The sequence below is a fragment of the Schistocerca americana genome, chromosome 3, assembly GCF_021461395.2.
Source record: "Schistocerca americana isolate TAMUIC-IGC-003095 chromosome 3, iqSchAmer2.1, whole genome shotgun sequence".
NCBI lineage: Eukaryota > Metazoa > Arthropoda > Insecta > Orthoptera > Acrididae > Schistocerca > Schistocerca americana.
Window position 1 is genome coordinate 409,608,503 of NC_060121.1, and position 19,981 is coordinate 409,628,483.

General features: G+C 42.0%; 1 protein-coding gene across 1 annotated transcript in view; it reads left to right on the forward strand.

The window, feature by feature from the left end:
- LOC124606121 overlaps window positions 1-18,542 on the forward strand; it is an 81,663-nt gene extending 63,121 nt beyond the window's left edge. The window contains exon 2 of the mRNA XM_047138085.1: window positions 18,289-18,542. Coding sequence (XP_046994041.1) covers window positions 18,289-18,542 — 254 coding nt within the window. The remainder of the gene's footprint in view (window positions 1-18,288) is intronic.
- The last annotated feature ends 1,439 nt before the right edge of the window (window positions 18,543-19,981 follow it).

Genomic DNA, 19,981 nt, shown 5'->3' on the forward strand with positions numbered 1-19,981 from the left:
TTTGAAGGCCTCTGTGCGGGCAGTAATTAGTCTGATCTTATCCTCACAATTCCAGTGTGAGCGATATGTTGGGGGTTGTAATACATTCCTAGAGTCCTCACATAAGGCCCGTTCTTGAAACTTTATTAGAAGACTTTCTCGGCATAGTTTCGTCTATCTTCAAGCGTCTTCCGGTTTAATTCCTTCATTGTCTCTTTAAGATTCTTCCACGGATCAAACAAACCTACGACCATTCGTGCTGCCGTCCTCTGTGTACGTTCAATATCCCCTGTGGTCACTCGTGGCCTAGAGGTCCCGGGTTGGAAACACACCACCCCTTAAATTTTGATTAATAATCAGCGTTGGCGGATGAAGACTTCTGGCATAAGAAGTCACCTTGTAACACCATAGCTCTAATGATGTACTGATATATTTTGCCTTTCGTTTTCTTTAATGTTACATCGTTGAGCTTCTGTAAATATGTTTGATTGAATCGATAACACAAATTTGTATATTCCTTTCTTTGTAAAAACTTTGGATGTTATAAGTTGATTCTATGCAATGTAATATATCTGTCATTTAAATTCTTTGCCCCATTTGGAGGGAACAAAACTTACTATATATAATTGTAATTTCTGTGTGGATAATTTTTTGTAGAAATGTCAATATGTACAAATGTTCTGTTTTATTTAATGTGTTTGGTTGCTGTCATGTAAACTGCTGATCCTCACTTAGGGTTCTTAGTTCTTTAGTATATAAAAGGTGTAGTGGTTCCCCTTGGGAACGGAACTGTGTAGCGCGCGCAAATTGTGGTTAGCCTAGGTAGAAAAGGTGGAACAAGAGTCAGTCGGGGACAAGCTACCAAACTGTGCACTGCCATGTAAACGTTGCATATTGTGCTGGTTCCGAGAGAGGCTTTTCCTGCCGCTTTCCAATGCCTCGGATGGATGGATAAATAGCTGGAACGATTCCAGAATTGGTATCCATCATCGCCACCAAGAAGGGACAGAGTCCAGCAATTCTGCCTGCAAATCCAGCTATCAACATGCAGTTGTCACCACATTGCGCAATCACTGTAATGGAATGCTATAATAATCTACAGTGAAGGATCAGCTTATTGGATGTGTTAGTGTGCTCAAATATAAGATAACTTATAACTGAAATTATGTACCTACGTTAATTTTTTCCTTATCATAACACCTCTCAGGTTCCTCTTCGTTTGAACTAAAGTGATTACCGAGTGTCCCCACTGAAAGAACATTAAAGACTAGTGTTTTGCTAATTAATGCCTCTTGAACATAGTAAAAAGAAAGTTAATGTGGCAAGAGTGAGTTAAAGTTAATGATGCTTGCTGAAAATAATTTTCCTACTAAAACTGCTTATTAATATGTTGTTGCCTACTTCAAAATTAAAAGTTCATTAGACTGAGGCTTATAAAGCTTTCCTTTGTAAATGATCACATTGCTGCCCGTTGTAAATCGCAAAAGGTGAGTCAGTATCTTACAAATATGTTAATTTTGTGTCTTCACAGTAGTAATGGTGGAAAACTGCAATAGTAGAAAATTATATGTTCATGATTGCTAAGTGTTTGTCTATTTTATGTATTGGAAGTGCATATTAATAGTATAACAGGATCCACAGTTTGTCTATTGTGCTAATGCTAGGTAATAAATAACGGGAAGACCACTATTTATGAAAACAATAACTCCTTTATTCAAAAGACAGTGAGAAGTAACCTGTTAGTGAATTCCAATTAACTTTCATTTTAAATAGTAAAGTATTTAACTGAGAGAGACTTAACCTATATCCAATTAATGATTCTGCAGTGAATAGTAATAATAACGTTATAAAAACCATTCAGTTTGAACAAGTCCTGAAAGTAATAGTGTGTTCCGGTATCTGTTATATTTTTGCCAATAGTTTGTTCTGCTCTAGCTGCTAGCTTCAATCTTACCATAAAAATATGTATGTGTCAAAGTTCATTGCACTCGCGTGTGGCCAAGTATAGGTTGTGTTTATCCGTTAAAGTTGCTCATACCTACTTTCTTAAACGAGAACGTGAATCTTTCTCTTGCCTAATTAGGCTGGCGACCGTTTTCCTTATCCTTTAAACAGTATAGCTAGGCAAAAATATTGTTTGTTACTGTTCGAATATTTACGTAATTCTGACTTTCATTTCCGATAAGCCATTTCCGTTAGGTACAACACGGTCAACCTAGCAAAATTCCTCTGAGGGTAACACTGCTCTATTGCGTTATACCATAATTGCTTTAGTAAGAAAGTTTTATTTCACAACCTGCCTCCAACTTTAAGGTTATGGTATAGTAGTAGCAGACGGTAGTGTTATAACCTCCATTCTGCCAACGGCCTTGTCAAAGAGGGCGGAGAGCGGAGGAGCGCACAGAGATTCAGGGCACTCTCTTGTTCTTGGCGTGTGAAACTGCCCCTAAAGGTTGAAGAATCAGCAATGATCAACGGCATGAGGATGTAGAAGGCCATGGAAACCACTGCATTAAAGACACATAACGTGTACCCACAGGACATGTGGTCTGTAATTGACAAAGTGTCATGATGATATCTCCATTGGCAAATCAGTCCGAAGTAGTCCCTCATTCGGATCTCCGGGAGGCGACTGCCAAGGAGGAGGTAACCATGAGAAAAAGATCGAATAATCAACGAAACGATAACTTTCTACGAGTTGGGGCGTGGAATGTCAGAAGCTTGGACGTGGGTAGGGAAGCTAGAAAATCTGAAAAGCAAAATGCAAAGGCTCGTTCTAGGTATAATAGGTGTCACTGAAGTGAGATTGAAAGAAGACAAGGATTTCTGGCCAGATAAGTATAGAGTAATGTCAACAATAGCAGCAAATGGCGTAACTGGAGTAGGATTCTTTATGAATAGAAAGGTAGGACAAAGAGCGTGTTACCATGAACAGTTAGGTGATAGGATTGTTCTTGTCAGAACAGACAGCAAACCAACACCGACAACGATAATTCTGTATCTACATCTGCATCTACATCTACATGGATACTCTGTAAATCACATATAAGGGCCTGACAGAGGGTTCATCGAACCACATTCACAATTCTCTATTATTCCAATCTCATACAGGGCGCTGAAAGAACGAACATCTACAGTATATCTTTCCATACGAGCTCCGATTTCCCTTATTTTATCGTCGTGATCGTTGCTCCCTATCTAACTGATGCCTTTTAGCACTCATGTGGATGATCTCACACTTTTCGTTACTTAGGGTCAACTGCCAATTTTCGCACTATTCAGATATCTTTTCTAATTCGTTTTGCAAATTGTTTTGATCTTCCGATGACTTTATTAGTCGATAACCGACAGCGTCATCTGCAAAGAACCTAAGACGGCTGGTCAGATTGTCTCCCAAATCGTTTATATAGATAAGGAACAGCAAAAGGCCTATAACACTATCTTGGGGAACGCCAGAAAACACTTCTGTTTTACTCGATGACTTTCCGTCAGTTACTACGAGTTGTGACCTCTCTGACAGGAAATCGCGATTTCAGTTGCATAACTGAGACGATATTCTATAAGCAAACTTTTTCACTACAAGCCGCTTGTGTGTTACAGCGTCAAAAGTCTTCCGGAAATTCAATATACAGAAACAATCTGAAAGCCATTATCAATAGCACTCAACACTTCATGCGAATGAAGAGCTAGTTGTGTTTCACAAGAACGATGTTTTCTAAATCCATGTTGACTGTGTGTCAGTAGATCGTTTTCTTCGAGGTAATTCATAATGTTCGAACACAATATATGTTCCAATATCCTGCTGCGTATCGACGTTAGTCATATGGGCCTGTAATTTAATGCAATACTCCTACTTTCTTTCTTGAATATTGATGTGACCTGTGCAACTTTCCTGTCTTTGGGTACGGATCTTTCGTCGAGCGAACGGTTGTATATGATTGTTAAGTATGGAGCTAATGTATCAGCGTACTCTGAAAGTCTGGACCAGAGGACTTGCTTTTATTAAGTGACTTAAGTTGCTTCACTACTCTGAGGATATTTACTTCTACGTTACCCATGTTGGCAGCTGTTCTTGATTCGAATTCTGGAATATTTACTTCGTCTTATTTTATAAAGGCATTTCGGTAGGCTTTGTTTTGTAACTCTCTTTGGCAGCACTGTCTTCGATAGTATCTCCATTTCTATCGCTCAGAGAAGGCATTGATTTTGTCTTTCACTAACATACTTCACATACGACCAGAATCTCTTTGGATTTTCTGCCAGGTTTCGATACAAAGTTTCGTCGTGGAAACTATTATAAGCATCTCGCATTGAAGTCCGCACTAAAGTTCGAGCTTAGGGATTTTGCGTCTGTTAAAATTGGGCATATTTTTTTCGTTGTTTCTGCGATAGTGTTCTGACCCGTTTTGTGTGCCAAGGAGGATCAGCTCCGTCGTTTGTTAATTCATTTGGTATAAATCTCTCAATTGCTGTCGATACTATTTCTTTGAATTCAAGCCACACGTGCGCTACAGTTATATTATTAATTTGGAAACCGGCCGTTGTGGCCGAGCATTTTTAGGCGTTTCAGTCCGGAGCCGCGCGACTGCTACGGTCGCGCCTCGGGCATGGATGTGTGTGATGTCCTTAGGTTAGTTAAAGTTCTAGGGGACTGATGACCTCAGATGTTAAGTCCCATAATGCTCAGAGCCATTTGAACCATTTGAACCATTAATTTGGAAGGAGTGGAGACTGTCTCAGGAAGGCGTCAAGTGAATTTTTATCTGCTTTTTTGTATAGGTATATTTTTCGTTTATTTTTGGAGGTTTTGGGGGCTACAATATTCAATCTCGCTACGACAACCGTGTGTTCACAAATCCCTGTATCTGGTTTGATGCTCGTTATTAACTCAGGATTATTTGTTGCTAAGAGGTCAAGTGTGTTTTCACAGCCATTTACTATTTGCGTGGGCTCATGAACTAACTGCTCGAAATAATTTTCAGAGAATGCGTTTAGCACAATTTTGGATGATGTTTTATGCGTTCCTCCGGAATTAAATATGTATTTTCGCCAACATATCGAGGGTAAATTAAAGTCACTACCAACTATAATCGCATGAGTCGGATAGGTGTTTGAAATCAACCCCAATTTTCTTTGAACCTTTCGGCAACTGTATCATCTGAATTGGGAGGTCGGTAAAGGGATCCAATCATTATTTTATTACGGTTCCAACAATAACCTCTACCCATAATAATTCACAGGAACTGTCTACTTCAATTTCGCGACAAGATAAACTACTTCTAACAGTAACAAACACGCCACCGCCAACCGTGTTTAGCCTATCTTTTCGGAACACCGTTAGGTTCTTCGCAAAAATTTTGCCTGAGCTTACATCCGGCTTTAGCCAGCTTTCAGTGCCTATAACGATTTGAGCACCAGTGCTTTATATGAGCGCTTGGAGCTCTGGTACTTTCCCAACACAGCTACGACAGTTTACAACTTTTATACCAATGGTTCCTATATCTACGTTCTTCCTGTGTTCAGCCTGCACCCTTTGTGATTGAAGCCTATCTTGTGTTTTCCTGAGACCCTCTAACCTAAAAAACCACCCAGTCCACGCCACACAGCCCCTGCTACCCGTGTAGCCGCCTCCTGCGTATAGTGGCCACCTGACCTATTCAGCGGAACCCAAACCCCAGCCACCCTTCGGCGCAAGTCGAGGAATCTGCAGCCTACACGGTCGCAGAACTTTCTGAGCCTCTGATTCAGACCCTCCACTCGGCTCTTTACCAGAGGTCCGCAATCGGTCCTGTTGACCATGCTGCAAATGGTCAAATCTGCTTTCATCTTGCAAGCAAGACTGGCAGCCTTTACCACTTATGCTAGCCACTCGAAACCAGAGAGTATCTCTTCTGATTCAAAGTGACACATATCATTGGTACCGACGTGAGCGACCACCTGCAGTCGTGCGGTAGCGTTCTCGCTTCCCGCGCCCGGGTTCCCGGGTTCGATTCCCGGCGGGGTCAGGGATTTTATATGCCTCGTGATGACTGGGTGTTGTGCAACGTCCTTAGGTTCGTTAGGTTCAAGTAGTTCTAAGTTCTAGGGGACTGATGACTATAGATGTTAAGTCCCATAGTGCTCAGAGCCATTTGAACCACCAGCAGTTGGCTACACCCTGTGCTCTTCATGGCATGGAATGACTCCATCTGGTATGCACATGGAGTGCACATCGGTCTTCTTTCTCTTCTTGGCAGCCATGTTCCTAAGAGGCCCCATAATGCTTCTAATGCTGGAGTTCCCAACTTCAATAATCTCACCCTCTGTGATTGTCCTGATCTTGCAGGCTGAGAGGTTTCCTCTGAAACAGAGTGCAATGGCGTCTCAGCGACAGTGTTAGCTACAGACAGCACCTGGAACCTGTTTGTCAGGCTGGGGAGGCCTTATGTGCGGCCACCTGGGAAGTCTTTGGCCGCCTGCTACGCCCCAGAGCGACTTCCCACTCGACCACAGGTGAGGCGTCAATCTCAGTGTGAGCAGTAACTAGACTGGCCACCAGTGCATTCCGAATGGTGGACTGGTGCGTCGTGCTGGACGTCCGTTGGATCCCCACAACTGGCCCACAACAGTGGTGCCCATCCACTGCAGCCTCAAGGTGTGTAACCGAAGCCATCACAGCCTGGAGCTGAGAGTAAAGTGTCACCAACTTGGCTCGCATCCACACACAACAATCACAGTCCCTGTCCATATTAAAGACCATGGGAAAGTAAAATATGCAAATAAACTGACTATTGGCACATGCTGTGGAACTCTACTGTAGACACTGACGAAAACGCAGGAGCTGTGTCTAATAAATTAGATTAATACGCAGAGATTCAAAAAGCTAACTACCGAAGGTCTTTGGTGAAACTAAATAATTTGTCTCTGATTAATAACTTGTAATATGTCACAAAATCGGTTTACTTTCTGCCAAAAAGTAAAATGCGGGAGCTGTGGCTATTAGATATCAAATTAATACGCAGAAACTCAAGAAGCTAAACTATTAAAGCACACAGATTATATTATAAAATTCGCTTCTGGTTAGGAACTTGTAAAAGTCACAAAATCGGTTACTTCCCTGTTGCTACGTCTGTCTTGGCCGGCTGCTGCTGCAGGTATACATGCCAACGTCGCAAGCTAAAGATAAAGAGACAAAGAAAGTATATGAGGATATTGAAAGGGTAATACAGTACATAAAGGGCGAAGAGAATCTAATAGTCATGGGAAACTGGAATGCAGTTGTAGGGGAAGGAGCAGTAAAAATGGTTCAAATGGCTCTGAGCACTATGAGACTTAACATCGATGGTCATCAGTCCCCTAGAACTTAGAACTACTTAAATCTAACTAACCTAAGGACAGCACACAACACCCAGCCATCACGAGGCAGAGAAAATCCCTGACCCCGCCAGGAATCGAACCCGGGAACCCGGGCGTGGGAAGCGAGAACACTACCGCACAACCAAGAGATGCGGGCGGAAGGAGCAGAAGTAAAGGTTACAGGAGAATATGAACTTGGGACAAGGAATGAGAGAAGAGAAAGACTAATTGAGTTCTGTAATAAATTTCAACTAGTAATAGCGAATACTCTGTTTGGAGGTATGCTTGGAAAAGACCGCGTGATACGGGAAGATTTTAGTTAGGTGACATCATGGTCAGTCAGAGATTCCGAAATCAGATACTAGATTGTAAGGCGTGTCCAGGAGCAGATATAGATTCAGATAACAATGTAGTAGTGATGAGGTTCAAGAGCTTAGTCAGGAAGAATCAACACGCGAAGAAATGGGATACAGAAGTACTAAGAGACGACGAGACACGCTTGCAGTTCTCTAAGGCTATAGATGCAGCAGTAAGGAATAGCTCAGTAGGCAGTACAGTTTAAGATGAATGGACGTCTCTAGAAAGGGCAATCACAGAAGTTGGAAAGGAAAACATAGGTACAAAGAAGGTAACTGTGAAGAAACCATGGGTAACAGAAGAAATACTTAAGGTGATAGATGAAAGAAGGAAATGCAAATAAGTTCAGGGAAATTCAGGAATACAGAAATACAAATCGCTGAGGAACGAAATAAACAGGAAGTGCAGGGAAGCTAAAACGAAATGGCTGCTTGGAAAACGTGAAGAAATTGAAAAATAAACGATTATCGGAAGGACAGACTAAGCATACAGGAAAGTCAAAACAACCTTCGGTGACATTAAAAGCAAAGGTGGCAACATTAACAGTGCAACGAGAATTCCGCTGCTAAATGCAGAGGAGAGAGCGGATGGTTGGAAAAAGTACATTGAAGGCCTCTATGAGGGGGAAGATTTGTCTGATGTGGTAGGAGAAAAAACAACACTCGATTTAAAAGGGATAGGAGACCCAATACTATAATCAGAATTTGAAAGAGCTTTAGAGGACTTAATATCAAATAAGGCAGAAGGGATAGATAACATTCCATCAAATTTTCTAAAACCATTTGGGGAAGTGGTAACAAAACGACTTTTCACGTTGGTGTGTAGACTGTATGAGTCTGGCGACATACAGTCTGGCTTCCGGAAAAATATCATCCACACAATTCCGAAGACTAAAAGAGCAGACAAGTGCGAGAATTATCGCACAGACAGCTTAACAGCTCATGCATCCAATTTGTTGACAAGAATAATATACAGAAGAATGGAAAAGAAAATTGAGAATGTATTAGGTGATGATCAGTTTGGCTTTAGAAAACGTAAAGGCACCACAGAGGTAATTCTGACGTTGCGGTTGATGATAGAAGCAAGACTAAAGAAAAATTAAGACACGTTCATAGGATTTGTCGATCTGGAAAAAGCGCTCGACAATGTAAATTAGTGCGTAATACTCAAAATTCTGAAAAAATAGGGAGAGACGGGTAATATACAGTATTTTCAAGTGCCAAGAGTGGACGACCAAGAACGAATCCCCGGATTGGCAGTGTAAGGCAGGGATGTTGTCTTTCCCCCCTACTCTTCAGTCTGTACATCTAAGAAGCAATGATATAAATAAAAGAAAGGTTCAGGAGCGGAATTAAAATTCAAGATGAAAGGATATCAATGATACGAATAGCTAATGACATTGCTATCCTGAGTGAAAGCCAAGAAGAATTACATGATATGTTGAATGGAATAAATAATCTAATGAGTACAGAATATGGATTAAGAGCAAATCGAAGTAAGACGAAAATAATGATAAGTAGCAGAAAAGAGAACAACGAGAAACTTAATACCAGGATGCATGGTCACGAAGTGTATGAAGTTAAGGAATTATGCTGCCTAGGCAGCAAAATACCCATGACGGATGGAGCGGGGAGGACATAAAAAGCAGACTAACGCTGGCAAGAGAAGTCTGCTAGTATCAAACATAGGCCTCAATTTGAGGCAGAAATTTCTGAGAAAGTACGTCTGGAGCACAGCACTGTATGGTATTTAAACTTTGAGTGTGGGAAAATCGAAACGGAAGAGAATCTAAGCAGTTGAGATGTGGTGCTACAGGCGAATGTTGAAAATTAAGTGGACTTATAAGGTACGGAACGAGGAGGTTCTGTGCAGAATCGGAAAGGAAAGCAATATGAAGAAAACACTGATAAGGAGAAGAGACAGGATGACAGGACATCTGTTAAGACATGAGGGAATGACTTCCATGGTACTAGAGGGAGCTGTAGAGGGCAAAAACTGTAGAGGAAGACGGAGATTGGAATACATTCAGCAAATAATTGAGGGCGTAGGTTGCAAGTGCTACTCTGAGATGAAGAGGGTGATACACGAGAAGAATACGTGGCGGACCGCATCAAACCAGTCAGAAGGCTGATGATATTGCCCCCCCCCCCCCCTCACACACACACACTCACACACATACACTCACACACAAAAAAATCCCTTGTTAGTTCTATTTGGTGTGGATCCCACGCACTTGAGCAATAATCTAGAAGAGGTTGCACGAGTGGTTTGTAAGCAATCTCCTTAGTGGATTGATTGCATTTCCCCAGTATCCTACAAATAAGCCGAAGTCTACCGCCTGTTTTACCCGGGACTAAACCTATGTGATAATTACATTTCATATCCCTACAAAGTGTTACATGCAGGTGTTTGTATGTGTAGGCCGATTCCAACAGTGAGTCATTCATATTATAGTCATAGGATATTACGTTTCTTCGTTTTGTGAAGTGCACAGTTTTACATTTCTGAAGATTTAAATCAAGTTGCCAGTCTTTACACCTCTTTTAAATCTTATCAAGATCTGACTGAATATTTATGCAGTTCCTTTCAGACGGTAGTTCATCGTACATAACTGCATTATCTGCAAAAAGTCTGAGGTTACTATTAATATTGTCTGCAACGTCATTAATATACAACATGAACAGCAAAGGTCCCAGCACACTTTCCTGGGGCACACTTGAAGTTACTTCTGCATCTGACGATGACTCTCTGTGCAAGATTACTTGCTGCGTCCTCCATACCAAAAAGTCATCAGTCCATTCACAAATTTCACTTGATACCCTATGCGATCGTACTTTTGGCAATAAGCGTAGGTGTGGTACTGAGACAAATGCCTTTCGGGAATCAAGAAATACTGCATCTACCTGATTGTCTTGGTCCAGTTTTCCAGTATGTTATGCGAGACAAGTGCAGGTTGGGTTTCACATTATCGATCTTTCCGGAATCCACGCTGGTAGGCATTGAAGAGGTCATTCTGTTGAAGATACCTTGTTATGTTTGAGCTGATAGTATGTTCAAAGATTCCACAACAAATCGAAGTCAGGGATTTTGGATGGTAGTTTTGTGGATCACTTCTGCTACCCTCTTGTAGACTGATGTGACCTCTGCTTTATTCCAACTATTGGCCACGGTTTTCTGTTTGACGGATCTACGATGGATTATAGAAGAGCAGCTAACTCAGCTACAAATTCAGCGTAGACACTGACAGGGATCCCATCGAGCCCTGGAGCTTTGTTCAATTTTCGTGATTTCAGCTATTTGTCAACACCACTGACACTGATGCTTCTTTCATTCATATTTTCAGTGGTACGAGTATTAAATAGGGCAATTTTCCTGGGTTTTCCTTTAAGGAACATTTGAAAACGGAATTAAGCCTTTCAGCTTTTGCTTTCTTAGCCTCAGTTTCAGTTCCTGTTTCATTCACCAGGGGCTGGACGCTAACTTTGTTGTCACTAATATCCTATGCAAACAACCAGAATTTCATCGGCTTTTGTGAACTATTATTTGACAATATTCCGTTACGGCCATCACTGAAGGTATCATGCATTGTTCTCTTGACAGCCAAATGCGTTCCATTCAGCATGTCTCTGTCTATGGGCCTACTCTTTGTTTTACAGCTGTTATGCAGTTCTTTAAAAGTTTCTTCACAGAGACTGTATACCATAGAGGTTCCCTCCCATTATGCACTGTTCTGCTCTACATGCTCCTGCCCTGTGCTGAAAGCTTCAAGTTCCTCATTGAAATATGAAACTACCGATTTTTTGTCTAGTTTACCGAACGTATATATCTTTCTGCTTGTTTTAGTTGTCCTTTGCACTTTTGTAATCATTGTTGCCACAACCACATCATGGTCACTGATATCAATTTCGATGTGGACATCCTCAAAGAGGTCAGAAGTATTTGTTGCCGTTAGATCCAATATAGCTTCATCATGAATGGGGTTACTAACGATCTGTTCTAGGCAATTTTCAGAGAAGGCATTGCTCATTTGTGCTTATGTGCATTAACATAAATTTCTTAGTAGATACTTTCTCTCTAAGAAATAAAATTTTGACGTCTCTGTATATGCTTAATTGTATGGGACAAACTGATGGAAACCCTAAGGAAACATGGATTTGACTGGAGGGATAGACGGCTAATGAAAAATTCATATTGGAACCAGAGAGCACGAGTAAGAATAGAAGGTGTGATGAGTGAAGAAATTGAACTGGGAAGAGGTGTAAGACAAGGTTGTTGTTTATCACCAACACTGTTCAATATATATCTGGAGGAAATTATTAGTGAAGGTTTTGATGGAAGGAGAGGAGCTTGTACAGGGGGTCGGAGAGTGGAGTGTATAGGATCTGCAGACGACATGGTTGTGATGGCAGAGAGTGCAAGAGAGACGGAACAAATGTCAGATGATCTAAACACAACATTAGAAGAATATGGAATGAAGATTAACAAGAAGAAAATGAAAAGCATGGCAATTGGAGGAAAGGGGAGAAAATGCTGTATGAAAATAGGGGGAGAGGAAATAGAGCAAGTGAATAACTTCAATTACTTGGGAAGTGTAATAATGGATGATATGTATTGCTCAACAGAAATTATGAAAATAATAGCAATGGCAAAAGAAGGATTCAAGAGGAAACAGAAGTTACTTTGTGGCCCACTAAACAAAGGTCTGAAGAAAAGACTTGCCAAAGGTTACATCTGGAGCGTTGTACTATATGGAGCGGAGACCTGGACATTGAGGAAAGAAGATGAAAGAAGAAAGAGATGTTGATATAGAGAAGAATGGAAAAGGCGAAATGGGAGGACATAGTAAGGAATGAAGAAGTATTAAGAAGAGTTGGAGAAGAAAGAAACATGCTGAAAGTTATCACAAAGAGAAAACGAACTGGGTTGGACATTGTTTGAGGGAGGACTGTTTATTGAAGAAAGGAATAGAAGGAATGGTGGAGGGAAAAAGGGGAAGAGGAAAAAGAAGATATCAAATTCTGGACAATATAAAAGGAGACAAATATTCAGAAATGAAAAGACTGGCTATGGACAGGCAAAGGTGGAAGAGGGTTTAACCCATGACAAGACCTGCCGTAAGGCAGAATACCATACTACTACTACTACTATTACTGGCATATTATTTTCGTAAAATACACAGCCCTTTGACTGCCAGAAAGACTATAACACAAGTTACTTATCCAGGAGGCTTCGCTAGCTTCATACTTAAGGCTAGTTTCGTATTCGGTTGATGACAGAGACACTGTGGGCCGCTTCTTACAAGGGAAAGGTCCAATCCGACATGTCATCGAAATTTTTCACGCAGGTAAATTACACTGAAAGAAATGCATTGTCAAAGTTTTAGCTGCTAAAGCACACTGCAAGTGTTCAAAACAATGTGAAGATCACTCATTTTGTTGCACGAAGAGCCACTTGTAACGGCGCTTTCTACAACTTTTCCTGCCAAGCGCTCGAACTGGCGAATGCGCAGACGTGGCGCGCAGTGACTAGCAGAAGAAAGAAAATCAAGGAAGTGTATGATGTTAAATTACAGGCAACTTCCATCAATCGAGACTTTAATTTGTTGAACTAAATATTTTATAACACTTCCTTTAGCGCAGTTCTTATGATAATTTTGTTAACTATGAAGCAGTTCCTTACTTATTCCATGCAGTCATCACAAAAATGAGAAGGGTCTTTTGGACGACGAAAACATTTTCCTTATACCAGATACATCTTTTAAAAGAAAATTAACGTATTCCAGTAATTAATGGTTTTATTTAGACAAAAATGCAGTGGCGTAAGAAATGGTCGTGGTTATTGTTCTGCATGTTGTGCTGCGTGCCATGCATATTTGATCAAATTCGTAAAATGTAGTGATGCAAACTGAGATTGCAGAAATGACTGAAGTTTGACAATAGAGTTCCGATGATAAATCTAAAATAACAAAGAGCTGTCGGAATTTCTATTGTCGGACAATTTTATCAAGAACACTTTACGCTGTTGATATGTTGAAAATTTTTTTTTATCGAGAAGTTGAAATTTCGGGTTATCCTCCCAAAGATAGAGATGGCTTTATGTCCAGACGAAGAGTCCAACACAAGCAATGAATTATTCTCTGTAAATGGTAGGTAAGAAGACCTTTCGGATCGAATACTGAAAATCAATCTCATCCATTTTTTCCGATTTTCCTACGTCCGTTACAGTATTTTTACAAGAAAATTTTCATATTTTTTAATTTTTGGTTCTAATTTGCCTTGATGTTCCTGAAGGTAGGTTTAATGGTGCAGAAACAGTAATCGACTGCACAAAAGACTCAATCGTTTTTTCGTCCGAATTGATAAAGTGTGCTTTGCACTAAACCTGACTGACTAGCCTTATACCCAGCTTTTAGAGTATAACAAGAATCTTCGTCTTCACTTCAGCAGCGAATTTCTCAGCCAGCTTCGGTTCAAAAAACTGCGGAATTCGCTATGGGACATCTGGGAACGTTCCTGTTTCAGCCCCTATGATTTCATCAAATTTCGGTAGGTGACGGCGCTATACACAGCTTTCAAAACGGAGTCTGTAACGGAGGTGAGTTCCTAACAGAGAGCTGTCATTGAGTTTCTCTTGGTGGATAACCAGAGCATCGCAGATGTTGGCAGCTGCGTGCAGATTGTATACGGAGACCTGTCAGTGAACAAAAGCATAGTGAACCGCTGGGAGAGGCGTCACTATCGCAACAAGGTCGAGCAAACCTGTCCCAAGATTCGCGTCTCGGCCGGCTACACACCGCTGTCATTCCTGCAAGGTTGGAACGTGTGGGTACTCTCATTCGAGATGACCTAAGTCACAGTCAAACACCTCACTGCTCAACTGGACGTCTCGCGTCTCTCAACTGGCCCTAACGCGCTGCAGTCATGGACTGTGCGGCTGGTTCCACCGGAGGTTCGAGTCCTCCCTCGGACATGGGTGTGTGTGTTTGTCCTTCGGATAATTTAGGTTAAGTAGTGTGTAAGCTTAGGGACTGATGACCTTGCCAGTTAAGTCCCATAAGATTTCACACACGTTTGAACATTTGAAAGAACAACGAAGGACAATCTGTGAACAACGAAGGACAATCTGTGCGGAATTGCTTGCACTTCACGAGGCTTAGTGTGACAACTTTTGTCGACTATCGCCACAGGCGATGAAACATGAGTTCATCACTTCTAACCGGAAACTAAACGACAGTCAATGGAGTGGCGCCACGCCATCTGTGTTCAAAACCGTACCCTCAGCCCCAGCCGGTAAAGTCATGGCGACGATCTTCTGAGACTCTGAAGGGGCTATTCTGTTCGATGAACTCCGTCGTGGTGCAACAATAAACTCTGGTATATCGTGCTATACTCAGGAAACTGAAGAAACGACTTCAGGGTGTCTGTCGCCACAAAAATGCAATCTGACCTCTGCTTCTCCGTGATAACGAAAGCCTCACACAAGACAGCGCACCCAAGAGGAGATCACAAAAATTCATTGGACTATTCTTGCTCATCCACCCTACAGCCTGGATCTCTCGCCTTCCCACTTCCATCTGTTTGGCCCAATGAAGGATGCTATCCTTGGGAAGCAGTACGTGTAGGGTGTGGAGGTTATTGATGCAGCAAGACGTTGGTCCGACGTCGACCAGTAGAGTGGTACCACCCAAAAAGATGGCTTAAGGCAGTCGCATTGATCTGAGAGTATGTTGAAAAATAGGGTTTTACAGCCAAAAGATGGGGATAATACGTGTATTGGAATTCTGAATAAAACCAACCTGCTTTCAACAAATATTGTTGCGTTACTCATTGAAAAACCCTCGTTATTACCTGTTAATAACATTTCCTCTGTAGTTTACTTCACATAAACTTCGTAATTTTGCGACTTTCTTCTCTGTGTAACTTCCTGAATCTGTTTAACCAGACCGAAGAAGCCTGGAAATCAATAACATTCATCTCACCTGCAATTCAGAGCACCCAATCCTGCAGATCTCCCCCAATGACGCATTATTTCTCACGAGAAATTCTAAATCTTTCAAATAGTTTTTCTTACACACTTCTTCGAATTTGATTTTTGTGCATATTTCATATTTGTGGTGTGTAAATCTTTCTCCCATTTATGCAATTCATGTTCAGATTTTACGAAACGAAACCGGCTTTGCCCAATGCTTAGGTTTAAGTGTTTTCTCCCTCTTTTTTTAACCCAAAAAGTGTACAGCCTTTTCTTTGTCACTGAAAGCTATTACTGCAGATGTTTTCTTTGGGCTTGGAAGGTACTCTGTTTTTGTTCTGGACTTTAATTAGCACAACAATTATCGTTCAAATCACAATTCACAGAAATGTCCTAGTTATTTCCTCTTTCTTCTCATGTTGTCCGCTTGCTTAGCTGAGTGGTAACGTGCTTGCCTTCCATGCAGCGGGCCCGTGTTCGATTCCCGGCCGGTTTGGAGATTTTCTCCGCCCGTGGACTGGGTGTTGTGTTGTTCTCATAAGACTTGCACCTGGCGGCCAAACTTCCCCGGACGTGGCCTCCCGTTCAACAAAAGCATCGCTTATTTCATTTCTTCTAATGTTACCACAATTTCGGACGAAATATAGACGTTATTGGAATGAATGTCCACGAAATTAACTGATAGATAACAGTGAGAATTTTTAGCATATCGCAGCCCCTTCGGCAGCTGTGATAGACTAAGATATTGCAAGATCCGCCTCAGTCGTGCAAATTTTCTGGCCTTTATCCAGGTTTCGGCTAGAATAATCTAGCCTTCATCAGAAGCATAAAATTACAGTAACATGCCAGAGTAAGACACAGTCAACATTAAAATTAAGACCTATAGTAACGTCGAATTAAAACTACTTAACTGAAGCCGTTGGCCAACGTAGTTGCCGCTGCCAATCGAGCGCGTGGTGAAGTGATGCCGTGGCTGGGCTTCAGTTAAGTAGTTTTAATTCGACGTGGTACCACACATTATTCTAGCCGAAACCTGGGTAAAGACCAGAAAATTTGCGCAACTGAGGCGGATCTTGCAATATCTTTGATAAATAACACTTTTGTGGAGAGGTAGGTGATTTCGATTTTATACCACGTTCTTCATATTCTGTCTTTGCAAGGTTTAAACCATTAATTAGATTCCAAAATACTGTGAAACTCTGGAACTTGTACAAAAACAGGTGCTATTAGCAAGCATATCCTAAGATATGACAAAGAAAATTAATTCAGTTATATCTCGATTGTCAACAAATAGCGATCCACAAGGCCAACTGCTAATTGTTATGAATATTAACGAGTGGCAGATTCGAGTGAATAGCAACTGTAAACAATTGTGTAAGAGAAGCTATCGACGGAAGCTGAAATTCGCTTTACAAATTACGATCGCATTGTGCCGTGTTATCTGTTTACCGATGTTGCGTCAATCGAGGATATGTGGCCTCCGTGTTAGGCATGCACTTTTCGCTACAGCTACGGCAAAGATGTACTTTTCCAGCCGCCTGGAGAGTTAGACATTTGGCAATTTTCCAAATTTTCAAAAAATGCTTGCAATGTATCTTACAGTAAAAATTCTGAGAATATGTTTCTTTAGGTGTATATTCATGTATAAAAAATGTGAGGGCAGTTTCTAACCCTCGCTTGTGGGGAGGGATCTGTGACGGTCTACGAGTCTACACAGGTCGACATGTCTCCACCTCTGGACTCTGCAGCTGCTGGCTACGGCCCTGCCGCTCACGTTGAGACCGATGCTGTGGCCTTCGCGCCTTCCAGCCGGCGGGCCACGTGGTGGGCTACAGTTCGAGCCCAGGGTGGCGCAGTCGCTCAGGTGCCGTTGTCTGTGAAGGCAAACTCCTTGCTGTCTGCCTCTGCCCGTGTGGGCAGACACTGTGTAAGTAGGCCGTTACGTTTTTATGTTGGTAACGCCACGTAGCGCTCTGTATGAAAATCACTGGCTGTGCTGTGTGCAGTCTGTGGCTGGGTGGCATTGTTGGAATAGTCGCTATTGTAGTGTTGGGCAGTTGGCTGTTAACAGCACGTAGCGTTGCGCAGTTGGAGGTGAGCCTCCAGCAGTGGTAGATGTGGGGAAGTGAGATGGCGGATTTTTGAGAGCGGACGATCTGGACGTGTGTCCATCACAAACAGTACATTTGTAAGACTGGATGCCATGAACTGATATATATATATATATATATATATATATATATATATATATATGACTTTTGAATACTATTAAGGTAAATACATTGTTTGTTCTCTATCAAAATCTTTCATTTGTTACTATGCCTATCAGTAGTTAGTGCCTTCATTAGTTTGAATCTCTTATTTAGCTGACAGTATTGGCGCTCGCTGTATTGCAGTAGTTCGAGTAACGAAGATTTTTGTGAGGTAAGTAATTTGTGAAAGGTATAGGTTAATGTTAGTCAGGGCCACTCTTTTGTAGGGATTATTGAAAGTCAGACTGCGTTGCGCTAAAAATAGTGTGTCTCAGTTTAGTGTTGATCAGAACAGGTAAAGAGCGAAATGTCTGAGTACGTTCAGTTCTGCTCAGCTGTTTGAAAATCGAATAATGTAAGAGGTTTATCAGCACAGTAATTCATTAATTTTTCTAAGGGGAGGTTTCATATGCCAACCCTGCCTTTCAACTGCTGCTGCTGTGGGTCGTCTCATCCTCGCTGGGTCCGCGACGCGCCTCAGACCCCACCCTGTGCAGTCGGGCAGCCCCTAGTCGGCACTGTGAGCCGCCGCCCGCTGCTGCGGACAGCCTCCTCGCCAAACCGAGCCCTCATCCCTCCACCAGTCGTACCATGCCGCTCGCCACCTCTTCACAAGCCACCTACCGCTTTTGCCCAGGAGACATCGAGTAGCATCGCGATTGTCGTAGTCGGTGAACAATAAACGAGTGGTCTAAGAGTGGTGTTTTCGTGACAATACGTTGAGCATCTAACGGCCATCCACAAGCCGTTTCACTACTACCCCTCCCAGGGTGGTGAACTTCTTGCCCCTGACATCTGCCAGTCCGGCTGACCCACGCACCATAGAGACTGCCTCCCTGGCCTCTGTAGCTCACTACTGACAAGGGAACCTCCCCATTACACCCCCCTCAGATTTAGTTATAAGTTGGCACAGTGGATAGGCCTTGAAAAACTGAACACAGATCAATCGAGAAAACGGGAACAAGTTGTGTGGAACTATGAGAAAAATAAGCAAAATATACAAACTAAGCAGTCCATGCGCAAGGTAAGCAACATCAAGGATAATGCGAGAATAGGAGCGTCGTGGTCCCGTGGTTAGCGTGAGCAACTGCGGAACGAGAGGTTCTTGGTTCAAGTCTTCCCTCGAGTGAAAAGTTTACATTTTTATTTTCAGACAATTATTATCTGTCTGTCCGTCCGTCCGATGCGAGGTAACTGCGCCGTAGTATGGGGACGCTACACCTAAACGGCAAAATTTGGAAACGTTAAAAACATATGTTTTGACAGAGCACAGGGAAAACTGTGAAACTGTTGCATTCATTTGTTGCAGTTTATGTGACAAACTCTTATGGTTTCATCACTTTTTTGGGAGTGATTGTCGCATCCACAAGAAAACCTAAATCGGGCGAGGTAGAAGAATCTTTTTACCCATTCGCCTAGTGTACAACTTAGGTGGGTCGACAACATATTCCTGTCATGTGACGCACATGCCGTCACCAGTGTCGTATAGAATATATCAGACGTGTTTTCCTGTGGAGGAATCGGTTGACCTATGACCTTGCGATCAAATGTTTTCTGTTCCCATTGGAGAGGCACGTCCTTTTGTCTACTAATCGCACGGTTTTGCGGTGTGGTCGCAAAACACAGGCACTAAACTTATTACAGTGAACAGAGACGTCAATGAACGAGCGGACAGATCATAAATAAAAAAAAGTAAACTTCTCACTCGAGGGAAGACTTGAACCAAGGACCTCTTGTTCCGCAGCCAAAAAAAAAAAAAAAAAAAAAAACACAACTTCTTCCTGTTTTCTCGATTGATATGTGTTCACTTTTTCAAGGCCTATCCACTGTGCCAACTTATAACTAAATCTGAGGGGGGTGCGATGGGGAGGTTCCCTTGTGAGACGATAGCTACGACGATTGCCGATGAAAACGATTGCCGATGAAATCTGCATTAGAAATTAATATACACAGAGGGGGAAAGATCGCAGTAGCAAGAAGGAGTTGTGTAACATAAACGAAAGGTGGTAGGCGTGTTTCTACAGGGCTATTACAAATGATTGAAGCGATTTCATAAATTCACTGTAGCTCCATTCATTGACATATGGTCA